The sequence below is a fragment of the Thalassophryne amazonica genome, chromosome 14, assembly GCF_902500255.1.
Source record: "Thalassophryne amazonica chromosome 14, fThaAma1.1, whole genome shotgun sequence".
NCBI lineage: Eukaryota > Metazoa > Chordata > Actinopteri > Batrachoidiformes > Batrachoididae > Thalassophryne > Thalassophryne amazonica.
In genome coordinates, this window is record NC_047116.1 from 29,756,742 (window position 1) to 29,779,030 (window position 22,289).

Genomic DNA, 22,289 nt, shown 5'->3' on the forward strand with positions numbered 1-22,289 from the left:
GTCGGCGATTCCGCTCCTAAATTTGTTCATGTTCAGTAGGCACTGCACGAACTGGTTTTCATGCTACCTGAGAGTGAAGGACTTGTCACTCCAGAAAGAGCTGTGAGTTGCTGACTGTTGCTGGGTGTTTCACACACCCACATAATCTGTTTGTGCTTCCTGCCAGCAGTACTCGATCCGACAGCTGGAGGCGGTGGCCACCTGGGGACTCAGGACTTGGCGGCTCCGGTGTGTTGCAGGTCTCCGCTGGCAGTGGAAATCGTGTGGGGGCCGACTCTTCTCTGGACAGGCGTCTCCTATCCTCAAGCCTGCCCACACGTCACCTATTGTTTAATTGACTGTTTCCTAAAAGTGGTATCTGTATTTCGTTGTGCACGTTTTCACAACATTAAATTGTTATCTTTTCATTGTCTGTTCATTTACGCCCCCTGTTGTGGGTCCATGTCACTACACCTTCCCAACAGGATTTCTCTGCCAATCGTCATGGATCCCGAGGGGCGTCAACCAACGAGTGAACCACCAATGGAAACGCAAGGTGGGGAGTGTTTTCACTGCAGCTCAACTGAGCACATGCAGAAAAACTGCCCCAAATGGTCAAAACAGCAACACTCGCCCTTAGAGACTGGGCTAAGAGTGGGCCATAATACTCACGCGGGGGAAACCCCGTAAATCTGCACGCATCCCAGTTACGATCCTGAGTGGGGATCTAACCCTTCGTGCCCCAGCACTGGTGGACACGGGGTCGGAGGGGAATCTGCTGGATAGCAGATGGGCAAAGGAAGGTGGGCTCCCTCTGGTGGCCTTACCGTCACCATTGTCGGTACGGGCACTAGATGGCACCCTTCTTCCACTAATCACACACCAGACACAGCCAGTGACATTGGTTGTGTCTGGGAATCACAGGGAGGAGATAGTGTTTTATGTAACACCTTCTACCTCCCGAGTGATTTGGGGTTTTCCATGGATGTTAAAACACAATCCCCGGATTGATTGGCCGTCTGGGGTTGTGACGCAGTGGAGCGAAAACTGCCATCGGGAGGGTTTAGGATCCTCGGTTCCACCCGGTGTGACAGCTAAGGAAGCGGGTCTAGTTCCCCCCAATCTGGTGGCGGTGCCAGCCAAGTACCATGACCTTGCGGACATCTTCAGCAAGGATCTGGCACTCACACTGCCCCCACACCGTCCGTACGATTGTGCCATTGATTGGATCCCGGGCGCTGAGTACCCGTCCAGCAGTCTGTACAACCTCTCACGTCCGGAACGCGAATCAATGGAGAACAACATCCGGGACTCGTTAGCTGCCGGGTTGATCTGGAACTCCACCTCCCAGATGGGTGCTGGTTGCTTTTTTGTGGGCAAGAAAGACGGCGGACTCTGTCCATGCATTGACTACAGAGGGCTGAACGAGATCACGGTTCACAACCGATACCCGTTACCTCTGTTAGATTCAGTGTTCACGCCCTTGCATGGAGCCCAAATTTTCACTAAACTGGATCTTAGGAATGCTTATCACCTGGTTCGGATCCGGGAGGGAGATGAGTGGAAGACGGCATTTAACACCCCGTTAGGTCACTTTGAGTACCTGGTCATGCCGTTCGGCCTCACCAATGCGCCCGCAACGTTCCAAGCGTTGGTTAATGACGTTTTGCGGGACTTCCTGCATCGGTTTGTCTTTGTATACCTTGACGATATTCTCATCTTCTCCCCGGATCCTGAGACTCATGTGCAGCATGTACGTCAGGTCCTACAGCGGTTGTTGGAGAACCGGCTGTTTGTGAAGGGCGAGAAGTGCGAGTTCCACCTCACTTCTTTGTCCTTCCTGGGGTTCATAATCTCCTCCAACTCCGTTGCCCCTGATCCGGCCAAGGTTGCGGTGGTGAGAGATTGGCCCCAACCGACAAGCCGTAGGAAATTGCAGCAGTTCCTCGGCTTTGCAAATTTCTACCGGAGGTTCATAAAGGGCTATAGCCAGGTAGTTAGCCCCCTGACGGCCCTAACCTCCATTAAAGTCCCCTTCACCTGGTCGGATCGGTGCGAAGCCGCGTTTAGGGAGTTGAAACACCAGTTCTCAACTGCACCAGTTCTGGTGCAGCCCGATCCCAATCGCCAGTTTATAGTTGAAGTGGATGCCTCTGACTCAGGGATAGGAGCCGTGCTGTCCCAGAGCAGGGAGTCCGATAAGGTCCTCCACCCTTGTGCCTATTTTTCCTGCAGGTTGACCCCGGCAGAACGGAACTATGACGTCGGCAATCGGGAACTCCTAGCGGTGAAGGAGGCTCTTGAGGAGTGGAGATACCTGTCGGAGGGAGCTGCGGTGCCTTTCACGGTTTTCACGGACCAACGGAACCTGGAATACATCCGGACCGATAAGTGTCTGGACCACAGGCAAGCCCTTTGTTCACTGTTCCTCGGTCGGTTTGACTTCCAGATTACGTATCGCCCTGGGACCAAGAACCAACGGTCCGAAGCACTGTCCCGGGTGCATGAAGAGGAGGTCAAGCCAGAGCTGTCGGATCCACCGGACACCATCATCCCCGAGTCCACTGTCATCGCAACCTTCACGTGGGACGTGGAGAAGACCGTCCGGGAGGCCCTGACACGACACTCGGACCTCGGCAATGGACCAAAGAACAGACTATACGTCCCACCAGAGGCTAGAGCTGCGGTCTTTGACTTCTGTCACGGTTCTAAGCTCTCCTGTCACCCAGGGGTGCGAAGAACCGTGGCAGTGGTCCGGCAGCGCTTCTGGTGGGCGTCGATGGAAGCCGACATCCGGGAGTACGTCCAGGCCTGCACCACCTGTGCCATGGGCAAGGCAGATCATAAGAAGGAACAGGGACTCCTCCAGCTGCTGCCCGTGCCACGTTGACCCTGGTCCCACATAGGCCTGGACTTTGTCACGGGTCTCCCTGCATCCCAGGGTATGACCGTCATCCTGACGATAGTGGACCGGTTCTCCAAGGCGGCCCACTTCGTAGCCCTTCGGAAGCTCCCGACTGCCCAGGAGACTGCAGACCTCCTGGTCCACCACGTCGTGCGTCTGCATGGTATCCCCATGAACATTGTCTCGGATCATGGTCCCCAGTTCTCCTCGCAAGTCTGGAGGAGTTTCTGTAGGGAACTGGGGGCCACTGTGAGTCTCTCGTCCGGATACCACCCCCAGACAAATGGACAGGCAGAGCGGGCGAATCAAGATCTGGAGCAGGCCCTGCGGTGTGTGACCTCCGCCCACCCGACGGCCTGAAGTCAACATCTGGCCTGGATCGAGTATGCCCATAATAGTCAAATCTCCTCCGCGACCAGCCTCTCCCCCTTCGAAGCGTGTTTGGGGTACCAGCCCCCATTGTTCCCAGCCATAGAGGGAGAGGTCGAGGTCCCCTCGGTCCAGGCACACCTCAGGAGGTGCCGTCGGGTGTGGCGCACAGCCCGCTTTGCCCTTCTGAAAGCCCGGACGAGGGCTAAGGACCATGCAGACCGCCGGCGTACCCCGGCTCCTGCATACCAGCCCGGGCAGGAGGTATGGCTTTCTACCAAGGACATTCCTCTGCACACTGAATCCCAGAAATTGAAAGACAAATTCATTGGACCATTTCCCATCATCAAAGTCCTCAGCCCAGCTGCAGTGAAGCTGAGACTACCAGCTTCACTGCAGATACATCCAGTTTTTCATGTTTCTAGGATCAAGCCATGTCACACCTCGAACCTCTGCACCCCCGGACCAGCGCCGCCTCCTGCCCACATCATTGACGGTGAGCCTGCGTGGACCGTTCGCAGGCTCCTGGATGTTCGTCGGAGGGGCCGGGGATTACGATATCTGGTCGACTGGGAGGGTTACGGACCTGAAGAACGCTCCTGGGTGAAAAGGAGCTTCATCCTGGACCTGGCCCTCCTGGCCGACTTCTATCAGCGGCATCCCGACAAACCTGGTCGGGCGCCAGGAGGCGCCCGTTGGGGGGGGGTCCTGTTGTGTGGGCCGTCAGAAGAGGAGGTACTGCTGGTCCAACACCAGAGGGCACCCTGCCTGAAGGCGGGCTTCAGGCACCAGAAAGCGCAGCCGCCGCAGAGGAGCCCCAGGAGCCCAGAGCTGACAGCTGTCACCATTCACCTTAATCAGCATTACCATAAAAGCCTGGAGGAGACACCACATCTCTGCCGAGAAATCTGCTTACCCTACAGGTAACCTTCTCAGCCTTTCTCTGTGCCGTACGCACATATTGAATGCTAACCTGTTTGCAGTCGTAACCTACCGTAACTAACAGCTTGGAGCTGGTGTGTTGGAAATTTGGAGGAGTCGGCGATTCCGCTCCTAAATTTGTTCGTGTTCAGTAGGCACTGCACGAACTGGTTTTCATGCTACCTGAGAGTGAAGGATTTGTCACTCCAGAAAGAACTGTGAGTTGCTGACTGTTGCTGGGTGTTTCACACACCCACATAATCTGTTTGTGCTTCCTGCCAGCAGTACCCCATCCGACAGCTGGAGGCGGTGGCCACCTGGGGACTCAGGACTTGGCGGCTCCGGTGTGTTGCAGGTCTCCGCTGGCAGTGGAAATCGTGTGGGGGCCGACTCTTCTATGGACAGGCGTCTCCTATCCTCGAGCCTGCCCACACGTCACCTATTGTGTAATTGACTGTTTCCTAAAAGTGGTATCTGTATTTCGTTGTGCATGTTTTCACAACATTAAATTGTTATCTTTTGGCATTTTCATTGTCCGTTCATTTACGCCCCCTGTTGTGGGTCTGTGTCGCTACACCTTCCCAAGGATTCAAGGAATTTTATTGTCATATGCACAGAAGAACATGTTCCCTGCACAATGAAATGTGTCTACTGCATTTAACCCATCCTAATTGCCAGTAGGAGCAGAAGTCACCATTAGGCGCCCGGGGACCACCATTTTCAGATCTCTCCCAACAGGAGAGATCTGAAAATGGCTGTGCACCGACGCTCCCCATCCAACCTGATGGAGCTTGAGAGGTGCTGCAAAGAGGAATGGACAAAACTGCCCAAAGATAGGTGTGCCAAGCTTGTGGCATCATATTTAAGAAGACTTGAGGCTGTAATTGCTGCCAAAGGTGCATCAACAATGCACTGAGCAAAGACTTTTCATGTTGTCATTATGAGGTGTTGTGAGCAGAATTTTGAGAGAAAAAAATTTATTTACTCTATTTTGTAATAAGGCTATAATATAACAAAATGTGGAAAAAGTGAAGCGCTATGAATACATTCCAGATGCACTGTACATTTCCTAAAGTTATTTGAAACACTTTTTTTGTTTGAAAGACACCACAGGCATGTGTTATGAGAAAAAACCCTACATTAGAGAAGTGCAGTGGCCTTTCTAAGAAGAAGCACAAACGCCTAAAATAAAGACTTACTCAGCAAATGGACCACCCGCTTACAATTTTAGCTCATCCATCACTGCAGCCAGAGCACCAGCAGTTCTTTGCGCACACATGCATGAAAATGAACAACCACAGCTACATTTATCATGTCCTCAAACTCAGCAGCTACAAATGCTCCAGTTTGTGCACACAGCAGCAAAATAACAGCTAGGATGGAGACATTAAAGCCTTGACTCATGATTGGACAGTCATTAAATCCAACACTACACTCTCATCTTGGGTGAAGACTGCTTTGATAACAGGTGAGCATGGCATGGACATACAGTGTTTGTCTACAAACTAGACTGAGGGAATACATTTTATGCCGTGCAGAGCAGCGCACGGTCAGTGCAGCACAAATGTCATTGGTATTTCCAACCAATTGTTATTTTCACATTCAGGACTCTAGTTATACAAGTACCAAATATACTTATTTTCATCTGGGCATCCGTGGCCGAGTTGCTCTTAAAATGTGGGTGGGGTCAGATGCAGTGCTGGCGCCTTGCTGTCGTGAGGCAGCAGAAAGTATTTGTACCATAGTCCACCAAAAACCTAATCTAAAGTCAAGGACAGAGTTTTCAATTATTTCAACTGCATAATATTCGGATACGTCTTACACAAAAGAGTTCACAACATCTATATTTGTTTAATACGTACAGGAAAGCAAATTAGCGCCCATATTCACTCATGAAACTACAACAAAACTGAAATAAAAACAAAAAGTTAAAAAAATTAAATAAATGTTAAAATAATTGGAAAACTAAACTTTGTTTTGTACCATTTTTTTCTGGGGTCCCCCCCCCCTTTTTGCAGTCTATGGGGAGCACCAAGACAGGGCTACCTACATAGCCGTCCAAGCATGGGGACTTTCTATACCTGGTGGGATATGGAGAAGATCGGATGTATAGAGATGGAGGAGGAGGTGCTGCAGGAACGAGGGAGCTGGAGTGGATGCAGCTCCTTTTAATGTTCTGAGCCCTGAGTTTTATGTTGCACTCAGACTGCACACCATGTACACAGCAGAGTGAAGGTGAACAGCCCCAAACGCACTTGGGCTATGTGCGTTAGATGGTGTCCTATTCACCTTATTAAGGAAGTCAGGGTGGGCGGTTCCATTTTGTCAAGCAACTTCCGGTTTTCCACTGCGTCTGATGATTAGCTACGTGGGAACACAGTATGCTAGAAGTGTCCAAACATGAGCAGCATTAATTGTTCAGTTGGTGAGTGCCACAACAACTGGAAGAAGAGGAAACTATTGCTTTCAGAACAATGTTTTGATGATGGAAAGGAGAGATCAAAGTGCTGTGGACCAGCATTTAACTTGTTCCCTCCTCCATTGAAAGGCGAGGATCTCCAGTGCTGGCTAAAGGCGCTGAATTTGAAAAATCCACCCAAACATCCCTATATCTGCTCTTTTCATTTCATGGAGAAAAAACCCCACACCACTGCATCCTTATTCACAGAAATGGTTGGACTACAACGCTCTGTTGAAGAAGCTACGGCGGATGTTAGTGAGACAAACGTGTACGTTGTGTTTGTAGCGTTAGCTGCTATCAAATTTTCTGGCATTTGATACAACCAAGCACCGCATGAAATAACACCATACGTATATTAAAGTTACGTAATCTTGGTATTATGGTGCTACTACTTGTCGGGTAGTATTTTAACTTGATTGTGCTTTTTACGAGCTATACGAGCTGCGCGGGGCATTAGCATTAAATGTGGCTTGCTAACGCATGGCCATGGTTAGTGTTTGCTGTATTATGGACTATCAGCAGCCATGGCAGCATTAGTAACAGTTGATATGGTTATGTCAACTACAGCTGACACTAGCCATATGTTACACTGCTGTTTACATTAAATGTGGCTTGTTAATGCATGGCCGTGATTAGTGTTTGCTGTATTATGAGCTCTCAGTAGCCACATTAGCCAATATGGTTACGGGTGGTGGCCAAGTGGTTAGTGGACTTGGTTTCAGTGCGGAAGGTTCCTGGTTCAAACCCCTAACCCCTGCTGTGGCAATCCCAAATGAAAACAAGGAAGCAGCCAAAGGGACTTATAACCACTGCTGACATGGAGAACACAACCATCTCTGCAACAATCCACCAATCAGGTCTCTGTGGTAGAGTGGCCAGACGGAAGCCACTCAATAGTAAAAGGCACATGGCAGCCTACCTGGAGTTTGCCAAAAGGCACCTGAAAGACTCTCAGACCACGAGAAACAAAATTCTCTGGTCTGATGAGACAAAGACTAACCCTCAGACCCTCACGGTTCATCTTTCAGCAGGACACTGACCCTAAGCACACAGCCAAGATATCAAAAGAGTGGCTTCTGGACAACTCTGTGAATGTCCTTGAGTGGTCCAGCCAGAGCCTAGATGTGAATCTGAATTGATCATCTCTGGAGACATCTGAAAATGGCTGTACACCAACGCTCCCCATCCAACCTGATGGAGCTTGAGAGGTGCTGCAAAAAGGAATAGGCAGAACTGCCCAAAGATAGGTGTGCCAAGCTTGTGGTATCATATTCAGCTGTAATTGCTGGCAAAGATGTATCAAAAAGTATTGAGTATTAAGTATTACATACGTGATTACTTAGTTTTTTTAAATACATTTGTAAAAATTTCAAAACACTTTTTTCATGTTGTCATTATGGGGTGTTGTGAGTAGAATTTTGAGGGAAAAAATGAATTTACTCTATTTTGGAATAAGGCTGTAACATAAATTGTGGAAAAAGTGAAGCGCTGTGAATACTTTCCAGATGCACTGTACCACCTACCATCCACCCATCTGTACTCTACACATATACACGTATGGTTAAATATGTGGCTATTATCCACTGGGATCTGGTCGAATAAACATGACCTTCAGACGTCTTTGCCAATTGCTTCTACAACCTCATAAAACACACTGCAGACCTTTGAACGGTGTGCACAGATTTACATGGACACTGGCTGGCAGCCTCCTCAAAGAGGAGACACATTCTGTAATAATAAGATCATTTTCATTTTGGTATCAAATTATTCAAGCATACCAAAGCATCTCCCTTCTCCAATACATCAAGAAACAATTAAAAAACAGTAACTTTAGCTTTTCAATGGGACTTTTTTCCCCTAAACTGTTACTGTAATACAGCCATAAATAAATGTATCAGGGTAAAAGGTCAAACATTTTAATGAAAGGTTAATTTGAAGCAAATAGAAACATGGGGTCTAATTTAAGAACAAAATCTGCCATGGTGCCCCAGCACTACTACAGTATATATATATATACATATATATATATATATATATATATATATATATATATATATATATATATATATATATATATACGAGGGCTGTCAATAAAGTTACGGTCCTTTTTATTTTTTTCAAAAACTATATGGATTTCATTCATATGTTTTTACGTCAGACATGCTTGAACCCTCGTGCGCATGCGTGAGTTTTTCCACGCCTGTCGGTGACGTCATTCGCCTGTGAGCACTCCTTGTGGGAGGAGTCGTCCAGCCCCTCGTCGGAATTCCTTTGTCTGAGAAGTTGCTGAGAGACTGGCGCGTTGTTTGATCAAAATTTTTTCTAAACCTGTGAGACACATCGAAGTGGACACGGTTCGAAAAATTAAGCTGGTTTTCAGTGAAAATTTTAACGGCTGATGAGAGATTTTGAGGTGATTCTGTCGCTTTAAGGACTTTTCACGGTGCGAGACGTCGCGCAGCGCTCTCAGGCGGCGTCGTCAGCCTGTCCAAGCTGAAAACCTCCACATTTCAGGTTCTATTGATCCAGGACGTCGTGAGAGAACAGAGAAGTTTCAGAAGAAGTCGGTTTCAGCATTTTATCCGGATATTCCACTGTTAAAGGAGATTTTTTTAATGAAAGACGTGCGGACGGGTCCGCGCGTCGGGACGCAGCTGCCGCGACGCTCCGCCACAGGAAAAACACCTCTGTTGAAAGCCTTAAGGACAAGTTGGAACATGTCCTGCCTGTTAAACAATTTCTCATATACTCACTCCACTGAAAGCCATCAAAAGCCGCCTGGATTTTACAAATGGTTATCAACACGGAGGTGTTTTTCCTGTGCCGCCGCACCGCGTCGGCTGCGTCCCGACGCGCAGATCCGTCCGCACGTCTTTCATTAAAAAAAATCTCCTTTAACAGTGGAATATCCGGATAAAATCGTGAAACCGACTTCTTCTGAAACTTCTCTGTTCTCTCACGACGTCCTGGATCAATAGAACCTGAAATGTGGAGGTTTTCAGCTTGAACAGGCTGATGACGCAGCCTGAGAGCGCTGCACGACGTCTCGCACCGTGAAAAGTCCTTAAAGCGACAGAATCACCTCAAAATCTCTCATCAGCTGTTAAAATTTTCACTGAAAACCAGCTTAATTTTTCGAACCGTGTCCACTTCGATGTGTCTCACAGGTTTAGAAAAAATTTTGATCAAACAACGCGCCAGTCTCTCAGCAACTTCTCAGACAAAGGAATTCCGACGAGGGGCTGGACGACTCCTCCCACAAGGAGTGCTCACAGGCGAATGACGTCACCGACAGGCGTGGAAAAACTCACGCATGCGCACGAGGGTTCAAGCATGTCTGATGTAAAAACATATGAATGAAATCCATATAGTTTTTGAAAAAAATAAAAAGGACCGTTACTTTATTGACAGCCCTCGTATATATATATGTGTGTGTGTGTGTGTGTGTGTGTGTGTGTGTGTGTGTGTGTGTGTGTGTGTGTGTGTGTGTGTGTGTGTGTGTGTGTGTGTGTGTGTGTATCAAAGAAATACAAATTTCAGTAATAATGATAATAATATTATTAAAAATACAAAATCTTACCAAGTATGCTGCACTGAAAAAAGGAAACATGCCTTAGGTATGTACATCAGTTGCACATGATCAGAATGTGTTCAGATTTTCTTATGTATCTCAATTTAGAAATATAAGAAACATGCTGTGATCATGTGCAACCCATGTATATAAGCAAATCATGTAAATCTGACAGACATTTCAGTGTGTATTTGTCTAATTTCTAGGAAGAATGTCTAAGCTTCACTTAATATAAGACACAATCAGGTCAGGTCAGTGTTGAGGTCATAGAGTACAAGCTGATCCTTACAATAGCTTTGACATTGTATATGGATTCACAAAACGTCATGGCTCAACTGTCAACTATTTCTAAAACACAAACCCTAATTCATGGAGCAAAGCGGCTCCCCTGCTGGCAGATACCAGGTTTGCACTTATTTCAGGCACAGCTGATGGGACGACAACTATTTTCATGTGTGCATCAAGCCATGTTCCAATTTCCTTCGTGCAAAATCAAGTCATTTTACAGACTATTTTCCAGATCCATAAATATGTAGAATTGCTTGGCTTTCAGTGGCTTGGAATGAATAAAACACATCTATGCGTGTATAATGCTGTGTGCATGGTTCCAGTGTTTGCATTCAGGATTTTTAAAGGACACAAAGGGGAAAGCATTAACCCAAAACTTATGACGGGCAGTTGTACTTGCATATAAATGCTGTGCTTTCATTTATTAATTTTTTCATTCTTTATTCAGACAAGTTAAAACATAAAGCAAGAATAATCACTAACAATGTAAACACATAACTTTTGTATAAATTATGTCTAAAAGGAGAAGGAATTAAGTTTTTAAAGACTTAGGGAATTAAGAAATTTGTGTTCAAAACATCCTGGTGATGAAACAAGATATTTTGTAATATAACATTGTTTTAAAAAATTCTGATTAAAACTGATATGCAATACCATGCAAAAATTCTAGGAAAATTTAACGTGCCTACAACTTTTTAAAATGAGCATGAATATGAATAAGAAAAAATATGTGACTTTGTACTTTTACATATGCATAATTTCTCCTGTTGTTAATAAGAAAATTGGATTTTATTGAATGGCATATTTATAATTTTATTTTTGCTTATTGACCATCTCCAACATTTTTTAACTGTCATGTCATCAAATCAAAAAAGGAATCAGCCTAATTACTTTATTTATTTATTTGACTTATTTAAATCAAGTGATTAGTTTCTTTAATTAAATAAAAAATTCAAATTTGATTGTTATTGCTATAAGAATCTTTGAACATTTTTTATATTTTTTTATTGGCTCACCAATTACAAACACTGCAGTGTGTCCAAATGTTTTTTTTAACACTTTTTATGCAATGACTGGCTTTTAGTTTAATTTAATTTACTGACAAAGAATCATTGTGACTTTTGGTGTGACTAAGCCTATCAATCAATCAATCAATCAATCAATCAATCAATCAAAGTTTATTTATATAGCCCTTTCCACAGCCCAGAGGGTGACCAAATTGCTTCACAGTCAGATAAAAAATATAAATAATAACTTAAGACAATAAGCAAATTTAAAACAGATACATAAATAAAAATATACATCCAAAACTTTTGTAGATAATAACTGAATAAAATGTCAGAGTGCTGTTGGTTGTGCAAAAGCCATTCAAAAAAGGAAGGTTTTTAATGTAGATTTAAAAAGACCAGGTCAGTGGTGGTGCGGATCTTGGGGGGAGGCTTGTTCCACAGTTTGGGTGCGGCCACAGAGAAAGCCCGGTCTCCCCAGTGGCGGTATCTGAACCTTTACACTGTATTAGTTCAACCCCACTTCCAAATCCATATTTAATGCCATCTACTGAAAGTTTGCGCAAAAACAGCTCATTATTTCTGTAGTAATCCTGTTAAAAAAGAGAGGAGGCACATAAAAGAATTCTAAGTTATTTGGTGGAGACAGTAAGGAAAAGATAATAGTTTGAAGGTAAGAGTTGACGCAATGCATTTACTAAATTCTAATACAACCTGAAAGGAAATATATATAAAAAGCTAATAAGTTGATGATGTGTGTCAACTTACTAGCTTAAAATTTTACCAGAGGAACCTGTTTTGATAAAGTGTTGTCCTTGGGATGCTTTGCGGAAATAATACAGGCACTAAAATATGTAATAAGTATTTTCATTGTTCTGATATTCCACAGTTCACAGTAAATGTGTCTCCACTTTACATATCTGTGAGGCCTTGAACTGAAAAATAAATGTGAATATTTTTGCGATCATCAGAATGTGCATGAGTAATCCCTGTGAATGATTTCTGCTCCCGTTATCATGCATCATGGCCACGGACTGCCCAGACGTCCACGCCCAGAAGACATTTAGACCATCATTCAGAGGAGGAATCAACATAATAGATCACAGTAACACCACATCTCTTGTGACTTGTTGCACTGATGGAAGAATATTGAAACAAAGGCATCACATAATTAGTGACTTCCTGCAGCTGTAAAGCTTAAAGGGCTCATACTGTGCAAAATTCCATTTCTGTCTTACATCGTATAACATATGAGAAGCATTTTGTGTTAAAAATTCAGAACGTTCCACGTTTCTATGAAGGTACATGTATACATTTTAATGCTATAAGCATTTAAGACTGAAATAAGGTGTTTTAGATTTTTGTGACATATGACACAAACATCCTTTCATGGAATTCTGTTAACTCAAAGAGACCTTCCCACTGAGCTGGACTTAAACACATGCACAATCAATGGAAGAGAGGAAGAAGTGCACCCAATCTGAAGAGACTGGGAGTGTGGCATGTAATTATTTCTTTTCATTTAAAACAACTTTTCGTATGACTAGCATATTGGCATATTATGTTACTATGCTTTTTACTTTTTTACTCTTTTACTGTGCTTTTTAAAATCTTTTACTGTGCTTTTTAATCTTTTAATTCATTTAATTTTGTTACCTCCGCCAAGGAGGTTATGTTTTCGGTCGCGTTTGTTTGTTTGTCTGTCAGCAGGATAGCTCAAAAAGTTTTGAACGGATTTTGATGAAATTTTGTGGAGTGGTTGGAAATGACAAGAGGAACAAGTGATTAAATTTTAGTGGTGATCCGGATCACGATCCGGATCCCGATGCTAATGTGTTAGCATGTCTATGGCATTTTCAATGTTAAAAGTTAGCATTAAGCAGTTGCAGCTGTCATCACGTTCAGGTGCATTTGTTTTCAAATTGTAATATTTCTTAAATTTATTTTTACCTCCGCCAAGGAGGTTGGAAATGACAAGAGGAACAAGTGACTAAATTTTAGTGGTGATCCAGATCACGATCCGGATCCTGATGCTAACGCGTTAGCATGTCTATGGCATTTTCAATGTTAAAAGTTAGCATTAAGCAGTTGCAGCTGTCATCACATTCGGGTGCATTTGTTTTCAAATTGTAATATTTCTTAAATGTCACAGATTTCGACTGGTTTGTGAACAATATTTGAGGGAAATGGTGATATTGTGTATGTGGAAAAAGTTTTAGATCTTTGAGTTCATCTCATACAAAATGGGAGCAAAACCAAAAGTGTTGCGTTTATATTTTTGTTGAGTATATATATATATATATATATATATATATATATATATATATATATATATGTGTGTGTGTGTGTGTATGTGTGTGTGTGTGTGTGTGTGTGTGTGTGTGTGTGTGTGAGTGTGAGTGTGTGTGTGTTCTCTGACATGGGCTGGGACTTTGAAGAACTTATAACACAGTCTGGTCCATAGGTATTTGGACAGTGACTCTCAGTTTTTGTAAGACAGACAGACAGACATACAGATGTAAGGCTGCATCACCACAGTGTTTATGGATTATTGTTGACCTACTTAAAAATCTGTTTTAAGAAGCTTTATAATCTGTACTTACTTATTAAAAAGGTGTATATTCAGGTGCAAAAGTTTTATTTTATTTATTTATTTTTGGAAATTACAAAAACTCTCACTGTCCAAATACCTATGGACCTGACTGTAATATATCATCTTTAAATTCCTAGTCCATGAAAGGGGAAATACATCCATCCATCCATACATACATACATACATACATACATGCTGATTTGAAATTTTGAAATGAGACAACGCAATGTGATTTTGTACAATTATTATTTTGCAGTAGTGTTCTTGTCATCTCCAGCATCATTTTAGATGAACATACAATGTGCCTGATTGACAATTATCCCAAAGGCAAGTTCAATCCCTAAATCACAGCTCCACATACTCAAATAAAGCCATGTGTTACATTCTTGATGCAATAAATTGGCAGCATCCAGCTTTTGCAGTTATTTTTAGTTCTGGTTGAATTTGGCGATGATGAATTACCAGAGTGACTCCCCATATTTCCCACCACACACGGCAGCCACGTTCCTCCCCTCGGCCTGGCGGGGAGAAGATAACGCCGTGACAGCCTCAGCTCACTGTGAATGGAGCTAATCACCAATGCAAATTGCAATCAGAAGGGCATATCTTCACCTAACTGGGAGATAATTGCATGATTGTGCTGATAAAAGAAAAAAAGCTCAACGCCACAAAACACCAAAGTCTCCAGCAGTGAATATTTTTGAACTGATTCAATCACTGCATTAATTTTCAGGCCAAACACAACTGCAGTTGTGATGATAAAGATGCTGAACACTGATTATTCAGCAGATGATGCCTTAAAAATGGTAATAAATATGGATTAAAAAAATCAGCTCACATGTGATACTTCACTTTGGAATGTGTTTTTGGAATACCTGCTGTTTGTCCCTGTCCTGTTGAAATGTGAAGCAGGGTGGACTATTTGTGTGAGGGATGCCTTGAGCTGCGTGGCAGGAGCGCCCTCTAGTGTTCTCACCGTGGGATCTTGAAGAGAGCTTTGACTGGATGCATCTCTGCCAGCGGGGGGTCTCCATCTGCCAACTCGATGGCTGTGATGCCGAGCGACCACACATCACAGCGGGCATCATACGAGTAGTCGTACTGCTGCTCGCAGGCGATGACCTGGCAACGAAAACCAGCACCGTGACAATAAGTCTGAAAACACACATCCACCACCTCATTTCACCTTTTTTTCACCCTCGAAACCTGAAAAATGTTACAGATCAACATAAAAAAGATGCTTATTTTTATATGTTAATAGTGAAAAGAAAATCCTTTCTGTTTAAACATTAAAAGGGAAGGTGAGCTCAGTTGTCTCCTCTTTTCCACAGTCAATAATTATAATTGACACCACGTCTCACAGCTGAGTTTATTCTAATTACCCCCCAAGGCCCTGTCCTATCAGCCCAATCACAGCTCTTCATTTGTGCTAAAGAGTAAAAGCTGGAAGCCGCAGACTCCCGGCTATTAACCTTGAGGCGACCTCAGGAGTCTGTGGAGGGGAATATACAACGACACCAGGGACAGTCGCACGGAAAGACACTGCCTCCATCTCTGCAGCACAATAGGAGTTTGAAAATTTTCCATTCAGACAAAAAAAAAAAAAAAAAACACAAAAAGACCTCTTTTATAGCTGCATTATTGGGTACAAGCACACACTGACCTCAGGAGCCATCCAGAACGGAGTCCCGACTGATGTGTTCCTGCGTAATCGTGCACTCGTCAGCTGAGCTGAAACACCTACATCAAACAACAAACACTGTAAATAAAAAAAAGCTCAAAAATATTTCAGGCTGATGCCGATTTGGCTGTTAATATGGATTTATACGGCAGGATCAGTCATTAAACTCTAAAAAATTTAAAATTTAGCCTGGCAACCTGCCAGGCAGTAATAACAATCGGCCGTAATCATTTCAAATTATGTAGGACAGATTTTTATCAGCATGAGTCCACTTCATCTCCGTGGCACAGAGGACAGAAACACGCCCGAGGGTGTCTCAAAGTCATTTGCCATAGCAGCTTTCTTTTAATATGCAAACGATCAAATAATGAAATTTAAATGTGCAATAACAGCCTGGGGTTCAGGCTATGGTCCAGGAAATAAAAAGATGTTACGGTGAGCGAGGAAAATACAGTGTGGAAGCAAACTCACTGCTTCTATTCATACAAACAACTGTGCAAGGATACGCTGCTGACCGCCACAAGGATCACTCAACCAAAAAAAAAAATCACACTTTATTACGTCTGTTCAGCCAAAGTGCTTCCTAGAACATGATGCAGAATCTCTGGAAGTGCTGATCTTATCAGCTTAATGTTGGTGTCAGACTGATCACAAAGCACAAGTTTCATTAGGCTCGAATAAAACGCTTTTCCAGAAATCAAAGCTTCGCCATAGTAACAGTCAAAAACAATAAAACTCACCAACCACTGAGGCTACAGAGCAGACGTGAGATTAAAATTAGCTACAAACCACAAGTTTCTATTTGATCCAACTGAACAGGTTTCCTGTTTTGACCTTTCACCCTGACCCCTTGTATTTCAGTCAGGCCAACACAACAGGTTGAGTGAGTGAGTGAGTGACAGACAGACAGATAGATAGATAGATGATTGCATCGCCTTCAGTTATGTAAACATAATAACTCAAAACCAATAAATCTGCTTATCTAATAACTCATCACATTAAAACTACACATAACAAACCTATGGTAACTTTGATGCACCATGTTGATGTCAGGTTATCCTCATGAAGAATTCATGGTACAACATAAGGAAATTAAAAATAATTACACATATATAACATGTTCGTCAGTCAGGAGGCTGTGATCATGTGATTTTTTTTTAAAAAGCAGATATTCCTCTTATTATTATTGTTATTCTTACCGTAAACCACGTTTCGGAACACTAACTGCAAAATGCATGTTGTCCTTTCAGTGTTTGAATGTTCTCCCCGTGTAACCATAGGTGTGTGTGTGTGTGTGTGAGTGTTGTTGTGTTTGTTTGTCTATATGTGGCCCTGCAACAGACTGGTGTCCTATCCAGGTTGTACCCCAACTCTCGCCCCATGACTGCTGGCATAGACTCCAGCACCCCTGTGGCCCTTAATTAGAGTAAGAGAGTAGAGAAAATAAATGAATGAATGTTTTCAAGCAGAGAACAAAAACCATTACCAAAGTCAACCAGTTTGACGCCTCCTTCAGTCGTCAGCAGGATGTTGTTGCCTTTGACATCACGATGAATAATCCGGTTACTGTGCAAATGCTGAAGACCCTTTGGAAGAGAGATAAAACACAAAGTGCTCAGCGTGTGTTATTAACCAGTTTTCAAAAACCAAACGGTTTAAGGCCCACTGACACAAGCATGCCTTTTAGCTGCACTTACACGAGCATGTAGTTGATTCACGCAATAGCACGATCTGTGTCATGCTGAAGAGTAAACTCGTCTTTAACTGGTGCAGACAGGACGCGAGAGGAGCGCCGATGCGCGCTATTGCGCACATATAATTTTGAAATGTGCAAAAAAATCATTCACGCACAAATGTCGTGCTATGTGGCGCGATCTAATTACCAACACGATGTGCAGTTCGTCAAGTGGAGTAAAGAAGTGAGTGGTGACGTCAGTGGGTCGCATCAGAGCGCAGCTAGTCTGAAGGATTATAACAAGAAGTTAAATCTGTTATACTTTAACAGCTGCACACAAGAAGGAAAGAACACACAACTGTTTTACCAATCCATGACAATGTAAACATGAGAAATAATTACCTTTTTAGACAGCTCCAAATGCTTTCTGCGTGTGCGCGCATGAACGGCTCCGGCTGCAGCCTCCTCTGTGATTCAGGATGCGATTGGAGCTGTTTTCAACAGCCAATTTACAGAAAAAAAAAAAGATTAATCCACCACAAAATAATTATTTTATATACGCAGCGTCTAGCACAGAGCGCGTGGCAGCCCGAAGAACAAAGAACGGCGTCCAGCTGGAATCACAGTGGGTGGGATCGTCATGACGACATCGTGCTATTGTGTGTGTCACAAGCATGCTCGTGTCAGAGCACCTTTAGATCTGTCATAGACTTTGGGTGCAAACCTGTATAGAACGACAGTCACATAACCTTAAAGATTTTTTTTTTAGCATTGCTAGATGAGGCTTTTTGCACCTTGGCAGTTATATGCACTCCAATGAGGAGTGCCCCATTAGTTAGCTGTAGTGCGCCATCAGTATAAGTCAAAATACGCTGCACACAAAGTTGCCGGCTCTTTAAGAGAACTCCCACAGCTGCTCAGAAGGAGAGACATCCATTACATCCCGCCATACTCTCACCTCTGAAAATAAATCCTCAGCACGCACTGTGCGCATTGGCATCCATGCGCCTCTCTGCCATTAGCAGCTTCGCACCAGGCCGACTTACCAACAGGGCACTGTACAAGATGTATGAGATAAACGGGCTCCTGCAGACGCTGGCCTCGCATCAGCAAGCCTTTGATGAGTTCTGTGACAGAGCCGCCGTTGCACAGCTGGGAGGGAGAGAGAGAAACTACAGTGAGTCCTCCATCACTCATAACTCCAGATTATGATTCATGTGGCGAACCGGAGCCCACACACAGGAGAAAGCTGTGTGGCATCTCATGGCAGAGGGGGCGCATCTGCATTCACACAGGTGGCTCCACTGTGAACAACTACGGCCTGTTTCTATGCCGCTATGGCGCTTAAAGGTTTGAAGAACGCTCCGTTATAGTTTGCCCCCAGACTGCCCCAGAGGGTGCAGAGATGTGATGGTGTTTAACAAATTGAGCTACAGTGGGGAAAGTGCTCAGAGCTTTGGGCAGAAATGACAAGCTCGAATACAAAGCTGCTACAACCTACATACAAGGCAGATGAAAAGTGTGAGGATGTAACTGGTAAATGGAATGTGTTTATATAGCAATTTTCCATCTGTATATTAGATGCTCAAAGTGCTTTACAGTAATGCCTCATATTCGCCCAGTCACACAAACACCGATGTCAGGGTGCTGCCATGCAAGGCGCTCACTACACACAATTAAAAATGATGCATTGGGTGAACTAAATTCAATTATGGGCGGGATTTCCATCTAATAAATATATGTAGTCCCAGCTAATTTAAATTACATTATCTTGCATGGATGTGTTTTATTTGAGTTGGGGCTACATATATTTATTAGATGGAAATCCTGCACATAATTGAATTGAGTTCATCCAATGAGTCATTTGTTTGTGTGATTACTCAAAAAACTGATTCAATGGATTAGATTCCATCTAATAAATATATGTAGTCCCAACTCAATGAAATTACATTATCTTGCATGGATGTGTTTTATTTGAGTTGGGGCTATAGATAGAAATCCTGCACATAATTTAATTGAGTTCATCCAAAGAGCAATTTTTTTTAGTGCACCAGGAGCAACTTGGGGATTAAGGACCTTGCCCAAGGGCCCTTAGTGATTTTCCAGCCAGACTAAGATTTGAACCGAGGATCCTCTGTTCTCAAGTCCACAATTTAATCATTAGACCAAGACTTCCTCGGCAAAAGAAAAATGAAATAAAGAATGGTGTGAACTCACCTCTAATACCAGCCACAGCTGTCCACTTGAGCCAATGTCAGACTTATAGAACATGCCATAAAACTTCACCACGTTAGGGTGGTTGGACAGAGATCGCAAGATGTTGTACTCTGCCTCTATCTCCTCTCCACATCCTTTAAACGACACCAGAAAACAAGCACTATTGCTGTATCCACCAATGTCAACAACGGTGCAAGAACATGTCATTATTTTGACATCGATTTACTGACAGTGTAATCTTCACATGCCTTAACTAAAGCACTCCCTCTGCTGAATCACCTCTAAATTATTTACACATATTCACTGTGTGTGTTTTAGGATCCGCTAGCTTAGTGCAGCTACTAGCTCTTAGCCGGTTTAGCATGGCGGCTTCTCCTGTCTCTCCCGCACTTTTCTGCTCTGGTGTGAAATGTTTAGTTATTCCTCGGCGCCTCCTTTAGCAGTAACGGTACTTGTAATAAGTGTAGCTTATTCGTAGCTTTGGAGGCCAGGCTGGGCGAACTGGAGACTCGGCTCTGCACCTTGGAAAATCCTACAGCATAGCCAGGCCCCTGTAGTTGGTGCGGACCAAGTAGCTTAGCCGCCGTTAGTTCCCTCGAGCAGATCTCGAGCAGCCGGGGAAAGCAGGCCGACTGGGTGACTGTGAGGAGGAGCGTAGTTCTAAACAGAAGCCCCGTGTACAACCGCCAACCCTTCACATTTCTAATCGTTTTTCCCCACTCGGCGACACACCCGCCGAGGAACAAACTCTGGTTATTGGCGACTCTGTTTTGAGAAATGTGAAGTTAGCGACACCAGCAACATAGTCAATTGTCTTCCGGGGGCCAGAGCAGGCGACACTGAAAGGAAATTTGAAACTGCTGGCTAAGGCTAAGCGTAAATTTGGTAAGATTGTAATTCACGTCGGCAGTATGACACCCGGTTTACGCCAATCAGAGGTCAATAAAATTAACAATGAATCGGTGTGTAACTTTGCAAAACCAATGTCGGACTCTGTAGTTTTCTCTGGGCCCCTCCCCAGTCGGACCGGGAGTGACATGTTTAGCCGCATGTTCTCCCTGAATTGCTGGCTGTCTGAGTGGTGTCCAAAAAATGAGGTGGGCTTCATAGATAATTGGCAAAGCTTTTAGGAAAAACTTGGTCTTGTTAGGAGAGACGGCATCCATCCCAATTTGGATGGAGCAGCTCTCATTTCTAGAAATCTGGCCAATTTTATTAAATCCCTCCAAACCGTGACTACCCAGGGTTGGGACCAGGAAGCAGAGTTGTAGTCTTACACACCTCTCTGCAGCTTCTCCTCCCCCCTGCCATCCCCTCATTACCCCATCCCCGTAGAGACGGTTGCCTGCTCCCGAGACCACCATAACCAGCAAAAAATCTATTTAAGCAATAAAAATTCAAAAAGAAAAAATAATTAGCACCTTCAACTGCACCACAGACTAAAACAGTTAAATGTGGTCTATTAAACATTAGATCTCTCTCTTCTAAGTCCCTGTTAGTAAATGATGTAATAATTGATCAACATATTGATTTATTCTGCCTTACAGAAACCTGGTTACAGCAGGATGAATATGTTAGTTTAAATGAGTCAACACCCCCGAGTCACACTAACTGCCAGAACGCTCGTAGCACGGGCCGAGGTGGAGGATTAGCAGCAATCTTCCACTCCAGCTTATTACTTAATCAAAAACCCAGACAGAGCTTTAATTCATTTGAAAGCTTGACTCTTAGTCTTGTCCATCCAAATTGGAAGTCCCAAAAACCAGTTTTATTTGTTATTATCTATCGTCCATCTGGTCGTTACTGTGAGTTTCTCTGTGAATTTTCGGACCTTTTGTCTGACTTAGTGCTTAGCTCAGATAAGATAATTATAGTGGGCGATTTTAACATCCACACAGATGTTGACAGTCTCAACACTGCATTTAATCTATTGTTAGACTCGATTGGCTTTGCTCAAAATGTAAATGAGTCCACCCACCACTTTAATCATACCTTAGATCTTGTTCTGACTTATGGTATGGAATTGAAGACTTAACAGTATTCCCTGAAAACCCCCTTCTGTCTGATCATTTCTTAATAACATTTACATTTACTCTGATGGACTACCCAGCAGGGGGAATTAAGTTTCATTACAGTATAAGTCTTTCAGAAAGCGCTGTAACTAGGTTTAAAGGATATGATTCCTTCTTTATGTTCTCCAATGCCATATATCAACACAGGGCAGAGTAGCTACCTAAACTCTGTGAGTGAAATAGATTATCTCGTCAATAGTTTTACATCCTCATTGAGGACAACTCTGGATGCTGTAGCTCCTCTGAAAAAGAGAGCCTTAAATCAGAAATGCCTGACTCTGTGGTATAACTCACAAACTCGCAGCTTAAAGCAGATAACCATAAGTTGGAGAGGAAATGGCGTCTCACTAATTTAGAAGATCTTCACTTAGCCTGGAAAAAGAGTCTGTTGCTCATAAAAAAAGCCCTCCGTAAAGCTAGGACATCTTACTACTCGTCACTTATTGAAGAAAATAGAACAACCCCAGGTTCTTTTCAGCACTGTAGCCAGGCTGACAAAGAGTCAGAGCTCTATTGAGCCGAGTATTCCTTTAACTAGTAATGATTTCAT

At 43.7% G+C, this 22,289-nt stretch overlaps 1 protein-coding gene across 1 annotated transcript in view; it reads right to left on the bottom strand.

Moving 5' to 3' along the window:
- The window catches only part of myo3b (myosin IIIB), a 184,790-nt gene that overhangs the window by 141,686 nt on the left and 20,815 nt on the right, over positions 1-22,289 (bottom strand). Inside the window, 6 exon segments of the mRNA XM_034186754.1 lie at positions 15,071-15,216; positions 15,758-15,834; positions 17,262-17,361; positions 18,497-18,526; positions 18,528-18,602; positions 19,668-19,792. Of these exon segments, the coding sequence (XP_034042645.1) occupies positions 15,071-15,216; positions 15,758-15,834; positions 17,262-17,361; positions 18,497-18,526; positions 18,528-18,602; positions 19,668-19,792 (553 nt within the window).